The sequence below is a fragment of the Solanum pennellii genome, chromosome 10 (genome assembly GCF_001406875.1).
Source record: "Solanum pennellii chromosome 10, SPENNV200".
In the NCBI taxonomy this organism is placed as follows: domain Eukaryota; kingdom Viridiplantae; phylum Streptophyta; class Magnoliopsida; order Solanales; family Solanaceae; genus Solanum; species Solanum pennellii.
In genome coordinates this window covers 81,776,231-81,796,609 of record NC_028646.1, presented here as the reverse complement: position 1 = coordinate 81,796,609, position 20,379 = coordinate 81,776,231, and the positions used below count along the sequence as shown (strand labels likewise).

At 35.4% G+C, this 20,379-nt stretch overlaps 3 protein-coding genes across 4 annotated transcripts; 1 reads left to right on the top strand and 2 right to left on the bottom strand.

Annotated features, from left to right (window-relative positions):
* Positions 1-300: 300 nt before the first annotated feature.
* Positions 301-5,111, bottom strand: LOC107031860 (serine/threonine-protein kinase SRPK-like). The gene is made up of 4 exons (XM_015233350.2): positions 4,510-5,111; positions 3,071-3,997; positions 1,030-1,077; positions 301-945 (listed from the first exon to the last, which is right to left on the bottom strand). The coding sequence occupies exons 1-4, from the start codon at positions 4,735-4,737 to the stop codon at positions 580-582; spliced, it is 1,569 nt and encodes a 522-aa protein (XP_015088836.1). The 5' UTR covers positions 4,738-5,111; the 3' UTR covers positions 301-579.
* A 2,057-nt stretch (positions 5,112-7,168) lies between these two features.
* On the top strand, positions 7,169-14,757 carry LOC107002423 (MACPF domain-containing protein CAD1-like). The gene is made up of 7 exons (XM_015200448.2): positions 7,169-7,807; positions 10,586-10,824; positions 10,940-11,135; positions 11,311-11,394; positions 12,935-13,118; positions 13,226-13,389; positions 13,811-14,757. Exons 1-7 carry the CDS (start codon positions 7,550-7,552, stop codon positions 14,441-14,443), a joined length of 1,758 nt encoding a protein of 585 aa, XP_015055934.1. The 5' UTR covers positions 7,169-7,549; the 3' UTR covers positions 14,444-14,757.
* Positions 14,695-17,848, bottom strand: LOC107002425. Of its 2 annotated transcripts, XM_015200451.2 has the most exons (6): positions 17,567-17,848; positions 16,655-17,269; positions 16,365-16,511; positions 15,752-15,880; positions 15,217-15,621; positions 14,695-15,125 (listed from the first exon to the last, which is right to left on the bottom strand). In XM_015200451.2, exons 2-6 carry the CDS (start codon positions 17,141-17,143, stop codon positions 14,829-14,831), a joined length of 1,467 nt encoding a protein of 488 aa, XP_015055937.1. In that variant the 5' UTR covers positions 17,144-17,269; positions 17,567-17,848; the 3' UTR covers positions 14,695-14,828. The 2 variants fall into 2 exon arrangements, with proteins under 2 accessions (XP_015055937.1, XP_015055936.1); XM_015200450.2 differs by having other exon boundaries at positions 16,655-17,848.
* Positions 17,849-20,379: the final 2,531 nt, after the last annotated feature.

Genomic DNA, 20,379 nt, shown 5'->3' with positions numbered 1-20,379 from the left:
CTTGCTCTTTTCCAGACTTCACTTGTAAGACTATCGTTATTGATTGTGTCTGAGTTGAACGGTGGCTCACTTGATTGAGATAAAATTGACTATACTGGGTATGTCATTGTTGTGATTGTGTTAGAGTTGAACACTAGCTCAATAATCATAGTAAAGTGATTGTTGAAAGCAAAAAAATGCAAATAAAGTGTGGACTGAAATTTATAAAGCTCAATAATCATATTACAACAACAAACCGTAATCCCACAAGTGGAGTTTGAGAAGCATGGCGTATACACAATTTTAATTAACCCTACATTGTGAAGGTAGAAAAGTTGTTTCCGATAAACCAATGACCCAAGTAACATCATATTAAAGGGATAATATAATTTACACAAACTTGTCAAGATTTTCAGCTAATATATGGTGCCATAATGCCTCAACTATACATATTGGGCTTAATGAGTTAAGACACAACAAAAGAATATGCCAGTACTATACTTGTGCAATATATACTAGATTTCTTGGTGAAAATGAACTGGTTAAAGCTCCTATGGAAATATCAAAATTTGACTAACAAACTTTGACAATTTTATAGTCCTAGACAATAGACATTTTCCCCATTCTCACCTCCATTGCCTCTTTCTTTTCCTTGTCTCTCTTAATTTGCTCAGAGTTTACAGTATCAGTGGCTTCAGACCGTGCATCAGGCACACGAGGTTCCAAATTGTTAGGTCCTGCGTTCATCCATGGATGAAGAAGACACTGAGCTGCAGTTGGCCGTTTCTCTGGATCAAAATCAAGTATTGGGATCAGGAAATCAGCCATGTCCTTTGCATCTCGCTCGCTGAACTCATATTTCTCAACGAGGACCTTATCTAATGGCCAAAACCGTAACCGTCTGATGTGCCTTAAGTCACCGTGTCTATTGAAGAACTCACGTGAATAGCGTCCACCCAAGGCAATCTGGAAAGGACATAACATGTTCATAAAATGGCGGCTGCATACAAGTGTAAGAACTTTGAAGTGGTTAAAGGTGCTTTCTCTTACTTTTCGAGGCATTGTTCCTAGAAGCTCCATCATTAGTGCTAGGTGATCCTGCCAAACTCAAGAAAGTTTTCAGTTAATATATGTTGGCTATGCTCAGAGTTATATTAAGTATTAGATTACAATAACATTTTTTGGCAAACGACAAAACAAAAAAAGAATCATAAGTTTATATCCAGAAGGCAGAAAGAAACTAGAAATTAATCATAAAAAGGATCGAGTTATGAGTCGATCCAAAAAAAAGATCACCTATGCAGTTGGTCAAGTTATATTTTGATCCCATGTCTTGTAATTTGAGCACGGTGTCCACTAAGAGATAACATAGTCTATTTTTCAAACAATTTAAGAGATAACTTGGTCTACTTGTCAAACTGACCTTTCTTCTTTGACAACTTTTCAGTATTGTTTAAAATCAAAAAATATGCAATACGCAACATGTGCACTCAACCCTTTGCACTGAAAGACGCTCACCCCAAAACTGAAACATCTATTATCCTCCAGAATCCATAATAGGAAAAAGCTGCCTACACTCCCCATTAACAATACTTACTTTATCAAGTCTTCTTTGAAAATCTTTTGTTCATTACCACCCTCTTAAGTTCTTATACAACATTGTTATAACCGATATCAGCTAGAATGCATAGAACTTCGCTCTTCTATGGCTGAAGAAGACACATAGCCTCAAGTTTTATTGAATTATCTCAACATTGATGAAAAGTTGAATCCAATAATATCAAGCTTCTCATTACTCACTATATTTCAAATAGAAGTCTTACTCACTATATTTCAAATAGAAGTCCAATTAAAGACAATGTAAGAGAGGGATGAAACAAAAGTGATGATTATCCACATTTTGAAAAAAAAAATAGATCAGACAAGTCAAAAGAGGGGAGACACTCTAAGCAGTGCGGAAAAAAGTAACAGCATAACTTCGATATAGCTCATGAAATCATGTACTTTTCGTCAACGGGATTTTATATGTAACCATTCAAATGAATAGCGAAGACACTATTTCTCTATATTTGCTCTTCTTTTTCAATTTGTTACCCAAAAAATCGAATATACAAAAGATTATATGGCTGTAATTTGAGCTTGATGTGGATATCTGCAAAGAAAAACTGGCCGGTCTATATACTAAATTCCAGAAAAACGGTAACAGGTGCAATAAGATCACGGTATAACAGCTAGAATTCTGGATATTTAAATCTCTTTCTACAAGGCTCCAATTGATATTGTAAAGCACAGACAAATAGAAGACTCTATACTAACTGTTGAACCCAGCAAATACAATTCCCTCCAACTTCTACAAAAGCAGCTATTGGAACAAAGATTTATCTTGTTCTAATTATAAAAGCAGTACCATCAGATTTTCTTAGAGCATATTAATTATCCCGTTCAACTTTCAAGACTTGAACTGCTGAGTTGACCTGACTTAGAGCGAAAATGTTTGATATATTTGACAATAGAAGAGCAAAAGTCAACAGGACAGCATCACACAAAGAAGCAAGAAAAGTGCAAATTAGACCACTTTTTTCATACAAATAACTACTGGCTTGTGCAAATACCTAATGCATTACGGAATGTTACTCAAATAAGTAAAGCTCTTAAAAGTACTATATACCTTATCCAAATCAAAAGACACATAAAATTGAATATGTATCAGTCCATAGCAAATTATACAATTATGTACAAGCAGTGCCTATAAACTAAGTGAACAGTCTTTTAATCCATTTTTAGCCATAAAACAGTTAATCTTCCATGTCCTTAAATATAATAAACATGCTTCTGGAAAAAACCAGATGAACTAAAAGCAACAAGTATCTCTAAACTAGACTACTACTACATCCTTGTCAAAATTTATTTTTTTTATTTTAGAAACTTCAAACAGGACTATATAATTAAATAGTTAATAAAGAACAAACCAGGCATCAGGTCAAATACGTAGTCCTCCCTTGAAACATAGAAACAAGACATTGGGACAAAACCAAAAAATGAAAATACATGCTAGTAACTATGGGGGAAGTAGTGATTCATAATCTCATACCTCATCTCTATCGAAGTTGTCACCACTGTGAGGATCAAACAATACGTCACCAGTTGCAAGCTCAAAACAAATGCAAGCAAAGGACCAAAGATCTGCTGAGGTTGAATATTTAGAGCCAAGGATAACTTCAGGGCACCTATACTGCCTCGTCTGTATATTATCTGTGAACTGTTTGTATGTCCAACAAGCATTCCCAAAATCAACCAATTTGCACTTTAGGTCGACTGACTCCAACGTCTTCCTCCGTCTAGAACCACTGCCTCTCTTAGGACCCAAACTTTCTTTCCCACTGGCTGTTGCAGCATCAGAGTTGGACAACCTATCAACATTAGCATAACCAGCAAGATGATCATTTGACAAATCTGCGTTTGATTGAGACGACTCAACAGCTGTCTTCCCTGCAATTTGAGCTGTTTCTTTGGGCTTTCTTCTGACCTTTTGGTCATTAGTTAAATTCGCATAGAATGTTACACGTCCCTTCACAGTACCAGATTTCAGTGAAGCCTTGTCCATATTACTAGGAAGAATAAGAGGAGCTCCTGATTTTTTGGGATCCTTATACGGATCAATCGTGGAACAGAGTAGCATGTTCTCAGGTTTCAGATCAGTGTGTATGATAGAAAGCTGTCTGTGCAAATAATCCAAACCCACTAGAACATGGAAACAAAGTTCTTTAACCATGTGAATAGGCAGTCCTCGATAATCAGTATACTTAATAAGTGACAAGAGATTATCACCCAAATACTCAAAAACCATACACACATGTTGTCCATTTGGACCTGAGTGCTTAAAATGATCCAGTAACTTCACTACACTTTTGCCCCCTTCAGGGTCACCTTCTGCAATCTGCTTTAGAATTGTAATCTCATCCAATGCTGCCTCCGTATAGTGCTGTGCACTCTTTTGTACTTTCAATGCTACAAATTGCTTCATTATGACAACAACATACACACAAAAATGTTACTACTCACTATGATAAACACAATAACAGAACAAACAAAAAGTCACTAGCAAGTCAAAAATGCAAACCTTAGTCCTTCTAACAAGAACTTTGCCAGTTCTCATGCTTATGCACAATTAGGTGAGTAAACAAATCTAACTCAATAGAGAACTCAACCAAACAAATAATACAATAATAGATTAAAGAGATAGATATCGAATCTCAATCAAAAACAATACATGTTCCGAAATCACAAGTAATCAAAGTTCAATGGATTTATTCAGCTACTACCCATTAACACAAAAACTCATAACAACAACTATTACTACTAATAGTAGTACTATCCAACATTTGAATAGTGGATGTAGAGATAAAATTCCGATTTGGGTCTTCATAGTTTCATCTACAATTCCACAATCCCTAATATTTAACAGATGAAAACAAATCGACAGCACCTAAAAGCTGAGTAAAAAAGAAAAGGGTATGGCGGAAAACATACGGACATGACAGTATCCCAAGCAAGCCAAACAGTAGAGAAATGACCCCAACCCAGCTTGCTCTGAACAACATACCGGCCCCCTTTAAAAGTATCACCTATACGGACGGCATGATAACCTCCCCGCCGGTAATCATCAGTTCCCTCGTCTTCCGAAGTACAATCATCACTACTCTCCTCAATCATCTCTTCTTCCTCCTTCAACCGCTGATCCTCAACAAACCCCTCCATTTAATTCTCAATCAATCACGCAATTGATTATCTGGGTCGATAAATAAAGTGGATTTACTAAGTGGGTTGTCGTAATTTGTGAAGAAAGTTCTCTTTTTTTTTTAACTAATCTCCTCTTTTTCTGTGCTACTTTGTTTTGAAGCTTTGTTGAAATTGTAGGGTCATTGGAACTTTCGCAATAAAGGGGAAAAAGTTGGAAAACAACGCGTATTTAGGAGTTTTGTTAGATATTTATAGTGCTTGAAGTTTCTGAAACGGAGGGCTGAGATGAAGACGATGAAGACGAGTACTGGCTTTTCTCAACGACAAATTTTGTGGAATGGCAAGCAGGTCTCCTTAGGAGTTGAGTTCGAATTGATTTTATTAGAAAACATTTTATTCTTTTAATGTTAATTTATATTCAATCAAATTTTAATGTAGATATTGAAGATTAAATTTTTTGAAATTCTGAATTCGTCTTTGGATACAATTTAAGAGAAGTACTATAAAATAAATTTGGTTAGAGTCGTTGCATAACCTATCTTTTCTTTTTGTTGAAGTCCTTCAATCACAAAAGTTTTCATGAATGGAGAAAATATCGTGTGAAGTGAAAGTAATGAGAAGTGTGCTATTAAGAAACTTATTAGACCTCTACCGTATATGAGACTTGGAATTGTTTCTTGAGAGTTTTCAATTTACTAAGATTTAGAACTTACTTTAAAATCTCAAACGACGTACAATCAGAGTATCCAAAAGCACCACTGATCGATGCAAATTGAATAGAAGTCATTTCGATCAGTTTTTTCTTCTCTACATTTCACCTCCTCTTACGCTAAAGAAACTGTAATATACCAATAACTAACTTGTTTATACTTGAGGAGGATGAGTAGTTATCTGTCCATTGGATTCAATAAGCAGAATAGAGAATCGCTGAACCTAATGGATAGATACGCCTCAAATTGGTCCTTAACCAACCTCCTAGCTGCAACTCATGAACAAAACAAATGTGGTGGTTGAACATTATAACCAACCCTGTTTGAACAGAATAAATTATGTCATGACAAAACAGTAGTGCAAAAAAAATGCATTCCTCTAACAAGTCCAAATGAAAATTTACATAACGTAATTGCCTGTTGTTCATGGATTTTGACTTGATTTACAATAGTAACCTATGAGTAATCATAAATTTTTTCATTAGATAGATATACCTTTTTTCCAGGACAAACAAATACTTTTTTTCCTGCCAGTTCATCTCAGAGCTTCTTGACTATTATATCCCTACTCTGGACCTCAACTTTCCTCTCAGTCAATGCTTCGAGGATCCGTTCAAGAAAGCTCTTAATTTTGACATTTCAGGTAGACATAATCATACTCTCTTTTCAAAGTGCTTCTCGATCTGTTCATCATTGAAAATTCTCTTGGCCACAATTGTTTTTCCTAAACCTCCCACCCACTATGGGAATGTTGCACAGATCAATATCCTCTCTTATGGTCAATATCTTCTCCTTTATTTCAGCAACATCCTTGTCTCTGCCAACAACACACGAAGCAACTACTTTGAAATTTGTTTCTCGAATTAGCAGTATTTTCCGAGGAGGAACCATGAGTGATTGGAGACCAAGGTCTCTGGCTACTTTATTGATACCCCTCAACTCTTCATTAATGTTGTTGATTTTTCGAGACATTTTGTTCTTAAAAGCTGTATGAGAAAAGAAATCACTAACCTTTCTCATTGGATTGTTTCAGATCTTCACTTGTCTTTTGAGAGATTCATACCTGAATTTGTCAAATACATATTCAGCATTTTCAGCAGCTCTCTCAAGCCTGTTAGCCATAGTTTTACAGCCTGATCCTCTACTTGTCGTCCTTCAGTATCATGAATGAAAGCTTGGATCAAGGACACGTTTTATGTCAACATTTCAAGATCTTTATCACAGTCCCTTGAGCTACTGAGTTCCTCAATAGTGAGAGAAAGCAGCTTTTCAAGCAAAACTTGAACAGTAGCACCAATTACAGGTTCGGCCATCATCGCGTTTGCTCCTTCACAAAATCTTCTTCTAAAAAATTTACTTTTTGCTTATAAAAGAAAAGAGAATAGTTCATACACAATAAATTTGAATGAAGATAATAATTTAGACACACAATAATTTAAATAAACAATCACATTTGGTAGCTCATTGTAGCAAATGAGTCACAAAAAGCAAGATAAGAATAATTGAATAATTGAATCCAATGGACTAAATATCTCTCCAACATAAAAATGGACTCCAATGTCTTTAATTTGTATAACTCTTTCAAAAGAAAGAAGTAATGAGTAAAAAGGTTTTTTAAGCCACATAATTTTTTCAATATTATATTTTATCCCAATTTCATATTAGTCAAACCAATAAATTCATGTGTATAAGCCACGTGTGAATTTGTCTAAATAACTAATAAAAATAGAGGAAAGAAATGTCTTGAAGAGTCAACAATGGTTAGATACATACAATACAAAATGTACAACACACTGTAAAAGAGAGCCATTGGATTGAGCAATCACAAAATCTTCTTTGGTAGATTCAACATCAGCTTCTTTCACCATTTTTTGGGTAAATCTTTTTCTCAGTCAAACTTCCAAGAATCTGATTTACTTTTGTTGACTCTCATAATCTTGATTTTTCTGATTTCATAAGATTACAATTTGGGGGTTTTGGTTCTTGACTATCTGATCTGAAAAAAGACTCAAACTTCATACTTTTTTGGACTTCTTGAAGCACCCCTTTTGATTCAAATTGAATTTGGGTTTTTGGGTTGGCGTTGGATTGAGCTTTAGATTGGAGTTTTTGGGGATGTAATGGAAGAAAACGCAGCTGCTTATCATACTGCTTTAAATGCGGCACAGGCCTTAGGAAGGGGTTTTGATGTGAATTATGATACAAGATTGCTTTACTGTAAAGGGGTGGCTGGTTCTAGGGTTGTAGAGATTGATGAAGACCATACAAGGGATCTTTCATTATATGATAACCTAGTATTGCCTAATGTTTCAAGGGATATTAATAACTTTCAGGAGTCCGGCGGTCGTGACGGCTCTAGTGTTTGCAATTATAATGAGGTATGTCTGCTCTGGTTCACTGTTTTTTGGTGCTCTGTGTTTGATTTGTTAAATTATAGAATTGTTGGTTGTACTGTTTAATGTCAATCTAGTGATGCTCTCTAGAAGTATCAGGATGTTCTTTTATAGCCGTGTAGTCCTCGACGATGTTGTTTGTGTTCTGTTACTATATGCTGTTTTTGTCTTTAGCTGGATTACTTCTATCGGGAAGAACCTCTCTACTTTTGAGATGTAGAGGTAAGGGTAAGGTCTGCTTACACTCTACTCTCGCAACCCCACTTTGTGGGATTCCACTGGGTATGGTATGTTATTGTTGTTGTGTAATCCTCGTGGACCAGTTGGCACACGGTTTGAAGCTCGGTTGACACCTTCTACCGTTCTCTACCTAAGTACCAAATATTTGTCCTAGGTTCTCTAACTTGTGATGTATGTCTAACTCACACGTTATATGTGCGCTCATGCCACTGAATAAAAACCTTGCAAGTATCCTGATGCTGCTTAAGTTTTTGACGTTCCTAATAATAACTATGTATATAAGTGCTAATGAAAATTAAAGGCAGGAAGGCACTCAAGGGTATGATCTTGACGTCTTGTGGTCAATAAAGTAAGTGGAGCACAGTGACGAAGCTAGAATTTTTCGAAGGGTGTCCAAGCAATTTTTTTTCGACAAATGGATGCATTGAAAAAATTAAAATTGAACTACACAATATTAATATTACTTTTTTTTCACGAATAAATGTTCCAAAATTTTAAAAACCAAACTGCATAATATTTGTGTTTACTTTAATATAAAGCGAATTAACAAAGCAAAAAAAAAAAGAAGGTAGGGGTGGGGGGGATTAAGCTTAAAATGAAATCAATTTTACATTTCAAGCTTTCACTAATCTATGGTGATGACAACAATAACGAGACATGAATGATGGAAGCAAAATCAAACAAGGTGTTCTTTTGTTCGCTTTTAGCAGCTTTACAGAAATAGTTTAGAATTTGTTTATTAACTTTAAATTAAATAATTACATTTCAGTTTTATGTCAAATTTTAATGAAAAGAATAAAAAAAGTCAAAATCATCAAAAATTCAGTCAGCTACTAAACCTAGATTTCTAATTAAGAATGTAATTTAATTAGCTTAGACAATTAAAGAACAAGTTAATAACTTAGAATAATAATTAAATTGGAGTGTTCTATCAAAATGATTACAAAATGTAACTGTGGGGATTCAAACCCAGGCCTACAGTGTGAGCAAGCGAGCCTCACACCACTGGGTCGTAGCATCTTGATGTGTTTAGGAGGGCCAACGTACTAGATTTGACCTTTGCAATTAGTATTTTACTTATATATATTTTATAATTTTCCGGCCAAAGGGTGTCCAATTGGACACATTCGGGACACTGTAGCTCTGCCACTGGTGGAGCACCATGAGATCTCAGGTTCAAATCCCAGTAGAGACTAAAACGCTCGGTGATTTTTTCTCATCTCTTCTAGGCTCTAGCCTTGGATTACCATAGCTTATAAGACTACAGAATGAAGGCTAAGTTAGCGATTACAACATTAAAGACGACAACTTTCGAAGGACTGTATGTTGAACTAGGGGACAAATGTGGAGATAAAAAATTGTACAAGCTCGCAAAGGCAAGAGAGATGAAGTCTTGAGACCTGAATCACGTGAAGTGCATCAAGGATAGGAAGACAAGTTGTTAGTGGAAGAGACCCTCAATTAGTGAAGATGGCAGGCTTACTTCCACGAATTATTGAATTTAGTAGGGGCAAAGACACTGTGTTGGGAGATTTGGAGTACTCCAAAATTCGAGATTTTGGGTATTGTAGGTGTATTAAGGTTGAGGAGGTTAAGAGTGCTATCAATAAGATGAGCAAGGGAAGAGCAACCCGACCAAATGAGATCTCAATAGAATTTTGAAAGAGTGCAGATAGGGCAGGTATGGAGTGGTTAACTGTTTGGTTAATGTCATTTTTGCAACAGTTAAAATACCCGAAAATGGAGGTGGAGTAAAATGGTTCTGTTGTACAAGAACAAGGGTGATATCCAAAACTCCAACAATTACAGGGGTATCAAGCTGCTAAGCCACACAATGAAAGTTTGGGAGAGAGTAGTGAAAGTGAAGGTAAGTAGGGGTGTGTCCATCTCCGAGAACTAGTTTTAATTCATGACTTGACAACAAGCCATCCATCTTGTGAGGAGTCTGGTAGAGAAATGTCGAGAAAATAAGAGGGACTTACATATGGTGTTCATTGACCGTGAAAAGGCTTACTACAAATTCTCGAGGGAAGTCCTTTGGTGATGCCAAGGTTAGAGGTGTACCAGTAGCTTACATATAAAGTACATGTATGATGGAGCCAAAACTCGGGTGAGAATGTTCGGAGGAGATCTGACCAGTTGAGATGGGGCTGCACTAGGGATTAGTTCTTAGCCCGTTCCTGTTGCCTTAATGGTGGATAAATTGATGTGGTATATTCAAGATGAGGTACCTCGGTGTATGTTATTTGCGGATGACATTATACTGATTGATGAGAGTATTTGGAGTGCAAATTCAGTGATGCCATCCATGAGGCAGGCGTGTTTTAGAGTGCAAAACAGAGTAGTTCACACTGATGTCTTCCATGTCTTGTTCATCCGTGTTCTCCAAAAGGATCTTCATTAATTTGTTTTCTCTAATGCTTGTGCATGTTTCTCAACATATGGTTAATCTTTTCTTTTCCAAATTTTATTTAATAAATAATTTTCTTTGTTTACTTATTCTAGTGCTGCTTTTGACTGCAGATGGTGGAATATTTTAACAGAAAGGCTAATATTCCAGGCCATGCTCCTCTTGGTAGCTTTAATGTAGCATTCAGTTTCACTGGTGCGAAGCATTTTGATGCTACCACTACAAAGACACTTTGTATGGATGGATTTTTCATACCACTTGCTAGGCTTCAACTTATGAACTCATCGCTAGTGTTACAGGAAAGTGTTAAAAGAGCTGTCCCAGCATCATGGGACCCACCCGCATTAGCAAGGTTAGAATTTCTCATTAGTTTCTTTCGACAAGGGAAATTTGCTTATATAGTTGACATGTTAATTAAGTTTTAGAGCCTCTATTGTTCGCTAACAAGGGTTGCCTGCCTCTTGCAGCTTCATTGAAAATTTTGGGACTCACATAATTACATCTGTAACTATTGGTGGTAAAGATGTAATTTATGTTAAACAGCACCTTTCATCACCTCTTTCCACAATGGAAATAAAAAGTTATGTTCATGATATTGGAAATCAGAGGTTCTCCAGCATAGAAAACCTTACAAGTTCAGGTTTATTGAAATACAAGGACAAGGCTAGTTCCATTATTTTCTTCGTTTTCAAACTTTATAATTTATTCCTTTTTTTCTGTTATTTTTACAAAAATCGTTGTTTTAGACGGTTTCTCAAATAAAGTGCTTGTCTTTTGTCTTCTGATGTCTTCTTTATCCACAAATTTCCCAATCCCTTTCCTCAATTTAATTGTGCAGTCTAGCGATCCGTCAATATTCAATAGCCAAGGGATATTTCCCCAGCCCACTAATGCTCCATATATTGCTGGAAATGGCAAAGAGGTTTGTGGCATTTCTTTTCTATTCTATTCTTTTCTTTTCTTCTAGTTTTTATTGCTTTTTGAATAAGTGCAACAGTTATGCGTGATCTTTTCTACTACTGATGGGTCATTCTCAAGAGAATTGTCATAGAACCTAATGCTCATTTGAATATCAAGAAGGAAGGACCCTTGTTCCTCTTAATAATTGATTTTTCATGTAATTGTTTTTGTCATGTTATAATGCCACAAACTTTTAGATATCACGTCCAACTCCATTTATGTAGGGGATGTCATGTTTTCGGAGTTCGTAACTGCCAAGATGCTTGAGAGTTATGAAATAATAATATGTTCTATACAATTCCAAAGTTTTAACAGTTCAAATTCATTTACAATTGCTTTTTCAGTCAAAACTTACTTGTAAAAGACAATTTTAGTTTTTACATCTTTCTTTTACCAATTTGTAAGTCATATTAGTTTTAATCTGTGGTCTCATTAAATGTGTCAAGAGATTCGTATTATGTTCTCCAATATAATTTCTTGCCATAGGTGTACCTTGGTCAGTTACCGTGATGCAAAATAATAATTACGGTTTAGTCCTGAAGGTTGTTTTTGTTCCAAAGCTACCACATGTATACTGGTATGCTGCCTTGACCAGCCAATTGTCTGATGTATCACGACTCTCCTCTCTCTCTTCACGGAGAAGCAATTGCTATCCTTGCTTTGCTTTCAAATTCCAATACATTTGATGTCAGACACCCTGGCCCTCCTCCTTCCTCCATTGAGCTGCAACGGCGGCAGACGCAGGAAGCAGTTTCTCTATGGCAAATTGGAAATGTCGAAGTAGGTTGTGGCTTATAATAGGAAGATAAGGCGTTAGCGGACCAACTTGACAGGACCCTCCTTGCTCCATCTAACTTGGCGTGCGCTCCTTCCGGCTATATGAAAACATATTCGGACAAGCACACTGCTCATATCGGTACTAGAAGCTCTCAGTCATCATCCTGCTGTCACTCCACACCTAAAATCCATAAAACATCATACTGACCAGCATTTTTTCAAGACTGTGATGATGGGGAAATCCTATCTACATACTTCATCGTGTTGCCATAGAAGTAGCAGATTTGTTGAATTGGGACCTTTTATGTAACCAGTTCCATTGCTCATTATTTTCTTGATTTTTGGTTTTCCATTTCTGTTGCAAAAAATTTCTAAACAATAATTTTCTTGACTGGGGAAGTGACCCGTATATTTGTCCAAATGGAGTGCATCTGTCTTCCATTATTACATCAAAACGCAGTGTAAAACATTTAAGTGTCTATCCTAGATCTTATTAGTGTTAAATTTCTTCACATTAAGTTTGTTGCTAACCTTTGGTTTCTTTTTTTTTTTTTTTGGGGTTGGGGGGTTGGGGGGGGGGTTAAAACAGATTCATGATTTTATTTTGTAGGACCGACCAGTTTCTTGATTGCTCTTAAACATCTGTAAAATTTGATTTTTCTGATCTTGCCAGTAATGAAAGACAGTAGTTTGAATCTGGTTTCCTTTCAATGTATCTGATGCAGGATGTCACGGTCATTTTTAGAAGAAGAGGAGGAGATGATCTGGAACAAAGCCACACCCAATGGGCAAAAACTGTCAGATCTTCTCCAGATGTCATTGAGATGTCATTCTACCCTATAACTCTTCTGCTTGAAGGAATCAAAGGCAAGGAGCATTTGGAGCGTGCTATAAGTCTTTATCTCGAATGTAAGTTATCTTGGTTATCGTAAAAAGTTATATTCTTTATCAAAGTTTTGACATTTCTTTGATTCAAATTGTCAGACAAATGACTCAAATTTTATGATTGCTTGCAGACAAGCCTCAAATTGAAGAGCTGAGATATTTCCTAGAGTTTCAGGTCCCAAGGGTATGGGCCCCTGTACAGGACAGATTTCCAGGTCAACAACGGAAAGAACCTGTTTGCCGGCATCTCCAGTTCAGCATGATGGGACAAAAGCTTTATGTTAGCCAAGAACAAGTATGCTGATTTCTGTTTTTGGAAATAGAGTTTTTGTCAAATATTAAATTTATTTTATACTGATGGAGAAAATGATAAGTTTTGTCCTGAAAGTTTGTCCGACTTAAAATTACCTCCAAAAAAGCTATCAATCATAAATCAATGTTAGTCCTAGTGTTACAACCTAAGGGTCCATTAGGTTAGCTTTATTGTTGGTCAATTTTAATTCAGTGTGATACCTATTACTGATTTTCTTATTCCATTTAGATTAAAAAGAGCTGTAATTTATGATATAAACTTTGAATAATTTTGAAGTCAAGGGTTAGAACATATTGAAAGTTATATGTATCTTCATCTGATAGTCTTATTTTAATCCATCCCGGGCTCTCTTATCCCATTTACTAAATTATCAATGTTCTGAGCTAATGTTGTTTTACTACAGGTGTCTGTGGGGCGTAAGCCTGTGACTGGCATGCGGTTAACTCTTGAAGGTTCCAAGTCAAATCGATTATGCATCTATCTTCAACATCTGACCAACCTTCCAAAGATCCTTCTGCCATGTTGGGACACTCATGTAGCAATTGGCGCTCCAAAGTGGCAGGGCCCTGAAGAGCAGGATAGTAGGTGGTTTGAGCCAGTGAAATGGAAGAACTTTTCCCATGTTAGTACTGCACCAATTGAGTGTCCTGAAACGTTTATAGGTGATGATCACTCTGGTGTTTACATAGTGACGGGAGCACAGCTTGGTGTCTGGGACTTTGGGTCAAGAAATGTGTTGTATATGAAGCTTCTGTATTCAAGGCTACCAGGATGCACAATACGAAGATCACTGTGGGACCATACCCCGAATGATAAGTCGAACAAAAAGATCAATTGTGAGAATAGCATTGGCGACGCTAGTTCTGTTACAGGGGAGAATATTGTCGGCAATAAGTTGGCTAAGTTTGTTGACATGACCGAGATGAGTAAGGGGCCTCAAGATCCTCCTGGCCACTGGTTAGTAACAGGTGGAAAACTTGGTGTCGAAAAGGGGAGAATTGTTTTGAGATTGAAGTATTCCTTGTTAAATTATTAGTTGATACTGCTTCTGAACATGCTGCATTTGGTTCTATAAGTACGTAACGATGGCGTGTTGGTGTATATGGTTTGGGTTTTCTTCTTCTTATGCATGTTTACCATCATTGTTTGATGGTAGAGTTCCCTTCGAAAGAAGTATGTATACCTTAGGTAGTTATGTGTAAATTTCTTCAAATTTTGACACAATTGTATGTTTTCATCATATGTAGTATATGTGGGAAATGTTACTTCCAGCTAATAAGAGAACAATTCAAGAACAAGTGCAGTTAAGTTTAATCATCAGCAGAACTGTATGAACTGCACTTATATTTACATTTTGATCAGTACATAGATCTGACAAAAGATGACAAAAATTCATCTGAATGGACCAATTTAGATTTGCTTCAAACATTGTTCTCCATCATCCCATTATCCAATGCATCTGTGATATCATCAAAGACAATTCTCTGTAATCCAGTCACAATTCTGTTGGTTGATGCACTCAGTTCTTGGTTTTCTTGTTGCAGAGTCTCAATTTCATCCATTAGTTTCTTGTTCTGCTCTTCAAATTTTAGACTTGAGGATAGTTGATCTTCCAGAGTCTTGTTCTTTATAGTCAAGTCACCAATTTCGTTCTTAAGATGAACTATCTGCTCTTCTAGAGTCTGGCTTTCCTTCTGCAGATCATCCTCGCAATCATCCTGCGTAAACAGACGTTAACATCCCATGCATTTAGTCATATTCAAGAAAACCAAATATAAGCAAGAAACATAAGTGGATTGTCAAGCTCACATCACTACTGATTACTATAACCACATTTGCTCCTGAAGTTTGTGAACGCTCTGTGGGTTCTTTTTCTTTATCCAAGTAGTGGCATGCAGAAGATCCTGCTACAGTTTCACGCACACTAACTGCATCAGAAGACAGATTTTGCATTCCACTTGCTAGTGGTCTGTTACTTTCACTCTCTGCTACAGTTTCACGCACACTAACTGCATCAGAAGACAGATTTTGCATTCCACTTGCTACTGGTCTGTTACTTTCACTCTCTGCTACAGTTTCACGCACACTAACTGCATCAGAAGACAGATTTTGCATTCCACTTGCTAGTGGTCTATTACTTTCACTCTCTGATTCAGCTTCCAGGTCAATGATCAAATGATCCATCGACTCACATCCACTTGTCACAGGATGGTCCTATTAAGTGAAAGGAGTTGATCAACAAAAAGTTAACTAAACTGGCAAAGAATGGATCGCTAATGTAACTTATTTCGTTAAAAGAGCTTGAAGCTAAAAAATGTATGGCAAAAGAGGAAGGAAGATTTACAATAGGAGGCGAAGTATCAACTGAAGATCGTGTTTTCAGGTCAGCCAATCTTCTCTTTTCTGCTTCTATCAACTCTTTGATTGTGTCACTTTTGGACTCATCAGAAGTCGGTTGAAGGATCCGAATTATCTGGAGAAAGTGAGAGTTACGAGAAGTTAATTTTCCGAAGCATGATACAATTCTTTATGCTTTGGAATCACTGTTTGATGTTGATGAGAACACAAACTTTGGTGTGCTTAAGAAGCTATGAATGGAAGATAACAAGACAACAACAGAAGGAAAATGTACATATATATAAGGAAAGGAAAAGAAGGAAAAACTACACTGAAGAAAAAATATCAGAAAGCCTCAACTTCATATTCCTAACTTTTATTTCATTTACTGCTGTCTGTAAACCCAAGCAACTCGAAAAGTAGACCAGAGGATCTGTTTAATTTTTCTCTCTTTCTTGCATTAGGAATTATGGCCAAGTAGGCATACGCTCAAAAGAATGATTCAATGGTTCATCAGAACTTGTCAAGATAACAAAGACACAATTTTTTCACAACCGAAAAAGACAGAAAGTAAATTCAGATCAGACAAAGTGGAACAGAACTGCTATAAAACTTATTACCTGATCACTCTTTAGTTCTTTGAATTTGGTATCGAACCATTCTCTTCGATGAGATTTCATACTTCTCCAATTGCAGACACGGGGTAACTTAGAGCGGTAGTTCAGTAAACGTGGACGAGCAATGTCAATGTGTTCAAAGAACCATATCTATTCAAATAACAATAAAGACTTGAGGTTTCTGTTTGGAGTTAATAGAGTGGATACAATGTATCATTTGTCATAAATACTTGTCGTCAAAAGACAAATTAGTTGAGTTTATAAAAATAAAGATTAGAGATAGTTAAACTTACTTGAAGAAAAATAAGACAACCTCCAACATATTGTGATTTTTTCTGCGTTCTCCTGCACAACCAGTAAAGTACATCTGCAAGAATAGCTGCTCCCCAAGCAAAACTGTTCACTTTATCAATATCTCGGAGAAGATATAGATAGCGAGAATCAACTTTGCTATTTGTATTTGGAAACAGAAAAGTTCCAAACATGTATAACAAGAAAGACCTCACAAAATCTTCATTGTTGGTCTCAGCAAGTGAATCAAGTCTCTGCTCTAATGATGCAACCGTGATTGTTCTGCTCAGCGGGAAAGCACCAAAAGCTCTTTCTAGGTCTAAGAAAGGTGTATCCTCTCGTAAAATAACAGGATTTCCTGTCACTGGTAATCCCAAAATTAACATAACATCCAGGAGAGATATGGTTATCTCGCCTGAAGGAAATACAAAAGCACATTTCTCGTGATCCCATCTTTCCATCAATTCAACTAACAGAGTTTTGGAAACCATTTGCCTTTGAATTAGGAGCAAATTTCCAAATCCAGTCTTGTTTATGGAATCCTTTTGACTATCTGTCAACTTCTCTGCACATTTTAGAAAGGATCGCAAAGAGAACCTAGTACTGAAGTTTCTAACCTGAACAATACAACGTTTTTGAAACTCTTTAGAAATGTGCTCGACGATCTTTCACATTGATGTACACAAACTAATTGAACGGCTCAAAGAAACTGTTATGAAGCGTAAAAAAGTTGGCCACAGTTAGAGTTGCATTACGAATAGGTCTATTATTGTTAATGCGCATAGCCAGGGGAATAGACCTAAGATTCATGAACATTCTAAAGAAATGAACAAATCATAAATTAACAACTCCAATTCACCAGATATAGTCGTAACTTTGTTCATCAAAGCTTAGCCAAATGAAAAAAAAATCACCTAGTGCTTTTGCATCTAACGGAATTTGAATTTGAAATCTTATGGTTCTCAATGCACTTCATGTAGCTCCAACTCAAGCTTTCGAAAACCAGAAAGTCCAGATAAGCTGGCATTTCCTTTGTAAGATAGGGATTAGGGTGTGTTTGGTATGGAGGAGAATATTATTCAATTTTTTTTTTTCAATTTTCTCATGTTTGGCTAGACAAAATGTTTTGGAGAATATCTTTTCTATGAAAAACAAGTTCCTCAAAAATGAGAAAAGCGACTTCCCTAATGGAAGTAGAGAAAACAAGTTGTATAAGTGACACCCAAGTTTTTCGTCTCATCCCCGCCCATCCATTTCCCCTCAACCCTCACCCCGACCCCCTCACCCTTCACATCCCGCAACCATAGTGTTTTGCTAATATAACATATAAATGCTGATAATATTTTCTTACTTACTTACCAAAAATTAGAAAATAAGTAAGAAACCCACGTGTTTTTCAAGAAAACATTTACTAAGAACTCATTTTCCGTGGAAAACATTTTCCTTCCTACCAAACACATCGATTCTTTCTTCTTTTTGTTCCGATTGAGACTTATCTCCGAGTAAAACTGGAAAAATAACTTCGTTCACTCATGGGTAGAAATATATCCAAACTCTTACTCTTTATCACTTACTTTCAAACAAATATTTACGCATCAATATCATTAAAATGTATCAAACTCTATCTCCATGCCTTATTTTACACAATGTACTATCATCAGATGTCACAAAACCTATATACACTTCTTTAAAATAAAATAAAATTATACATACATGAAAAATATACCTTTATCAACTAAAATTTCAGAACCAACTAAGCTCCAATTTTTTTTTTATACCAATTCAACAACTATGGAGAAACATTTTCAGAAATAAAACATCAAATCCGACACAGTTTTAACAAAATTTTTAAAAATTTTACCGAATCGCCAGTATTTTGACCCATTGTACTTCTCCTTGAATCAAGTACAGAGAAGGCAGAAACTTTTGGAGAAGATGTTAAATGGCGCCTAAACAAAAATATACAGTATATTTATTTAAAAATATTCGGCCCATTAGTGTTGTGGCCAAATATACAGTATATTAATTCAAAAATATTCGGCTCATTAGTGTTGTGGCCCAAATATACAGTATATTAATTCAAAAATATTCTGCCCATTAGTGTTGTGGCCCAAATATACAGTATATTAATTCAAAAATATTCGGCCTATTAGTGTTGTGGCCCAAATATACAGTATATTAATTCAAAAATATTCGGCCCATTAGTGTTGTGGCCCAAATATACAGTATATTAATTCAGAAATATTCGGCCCTTTAGTGTTGTGGCCCAAATATACAGTATATTAATTTAAAAATATTCGGCCCTTTAGTGTTGTGGCCCAAATGTACAGTATATTAATTCAAAAATATCCGTACAGAAGGGTAATTCTGAAAAAATTAAAAGGAGGACACGAAATTAAGCCCTAAACTAGTGAGATTGTGTTATTTGCTCGTTTTTAACGCGTATTATTAAATATTAGGTAGTTCCTCCATTTCAATTTATATGAGTTAATTTAACTAAGCACGAAGTTTAAAATTTGAGTAATAAAACTCAAAATCTTTTCCCTCTTCATTCATGATAATTGCATCTTATTAATTGTTTTTCGTGATGTTCTAGTTAGATTATCTTCTAATTCTGAATTAATTAAAAATTTGTTCAGATATGGATATTATTTTCAACCTCCTAAAAATTGGATTAATGGTATGTTTTCTCTTTCTAGTTGTCTCTCCTTTTTATTAATGAGAACAATATCTTTTAGATTGTGTTTCATATATTTGTTTTATATTATTTTATGTTTGAAAAATTATATATATGCATATCACAATGTGGATTTATTAGTATTAACATATGAGTTTACATATATATGATTGGTAAAAGAACAATACCCTCTTCTTTTATTTTGAATTGTGAATCATGAACATGTTTCCACTAGGCTATTTAATTAGTATTCAAACTTAATATTTTAATATTTCAAGTATTTATAATTCTTAAATTTAATATTATTAAAGTTTTAATATTGAGTTGATAAATATGAACTATACATGTCTGTGCACTTCTCATGTGTTGAATTGATGAAGCTTAATATAGAATGTAATTATCTTTCTATATATCAAAATATTCAAATGTTTACTTATTCCTTGCGCGCGCGCGTGTATGTATATATATATATATATATATATATATATATATATATGAACGGTAGATAAATAAAAGACTTGAATACGTGTAACTCAATATAATGTAGTCGAAAATTTCTCAGAAGAAAGAGTTGAGCTCGAAACTTTCATAGATTGACGTCTAGACTAAATTAACAACACCTTTAAATAAGAAAAAAATTTCGATCTTCAACCTTTTATTATGGTATGCAACTAGTGTTTATGTGAAATTTATCCACTCTATAATATTAATAATAACAATTTTTATGATAAACGATAGTTAAACTAAACTAGACAAAGGTTTTGTTAGAGAAAAAAAAATTAAGAATGGAAGGAAAATGAATATATAAATGTTATAAATGTTGGAGTCAAAATTATTTCATTCCAAAGTACATAACATTATACAAAATATTTACACAAATTCCATTAACATACCACCCCCACCCCTACCCCCAACAATCAACACAAAAAATTAAATATTTAAGTTTATACAAGATACGCAGATATTGTATGCATACGGTTGGCCATTACGGCTTGTCCGACCCATTTTGAAGGTCAAACGAGCCCCGAAGCGGGCATACCCCTCATTTCG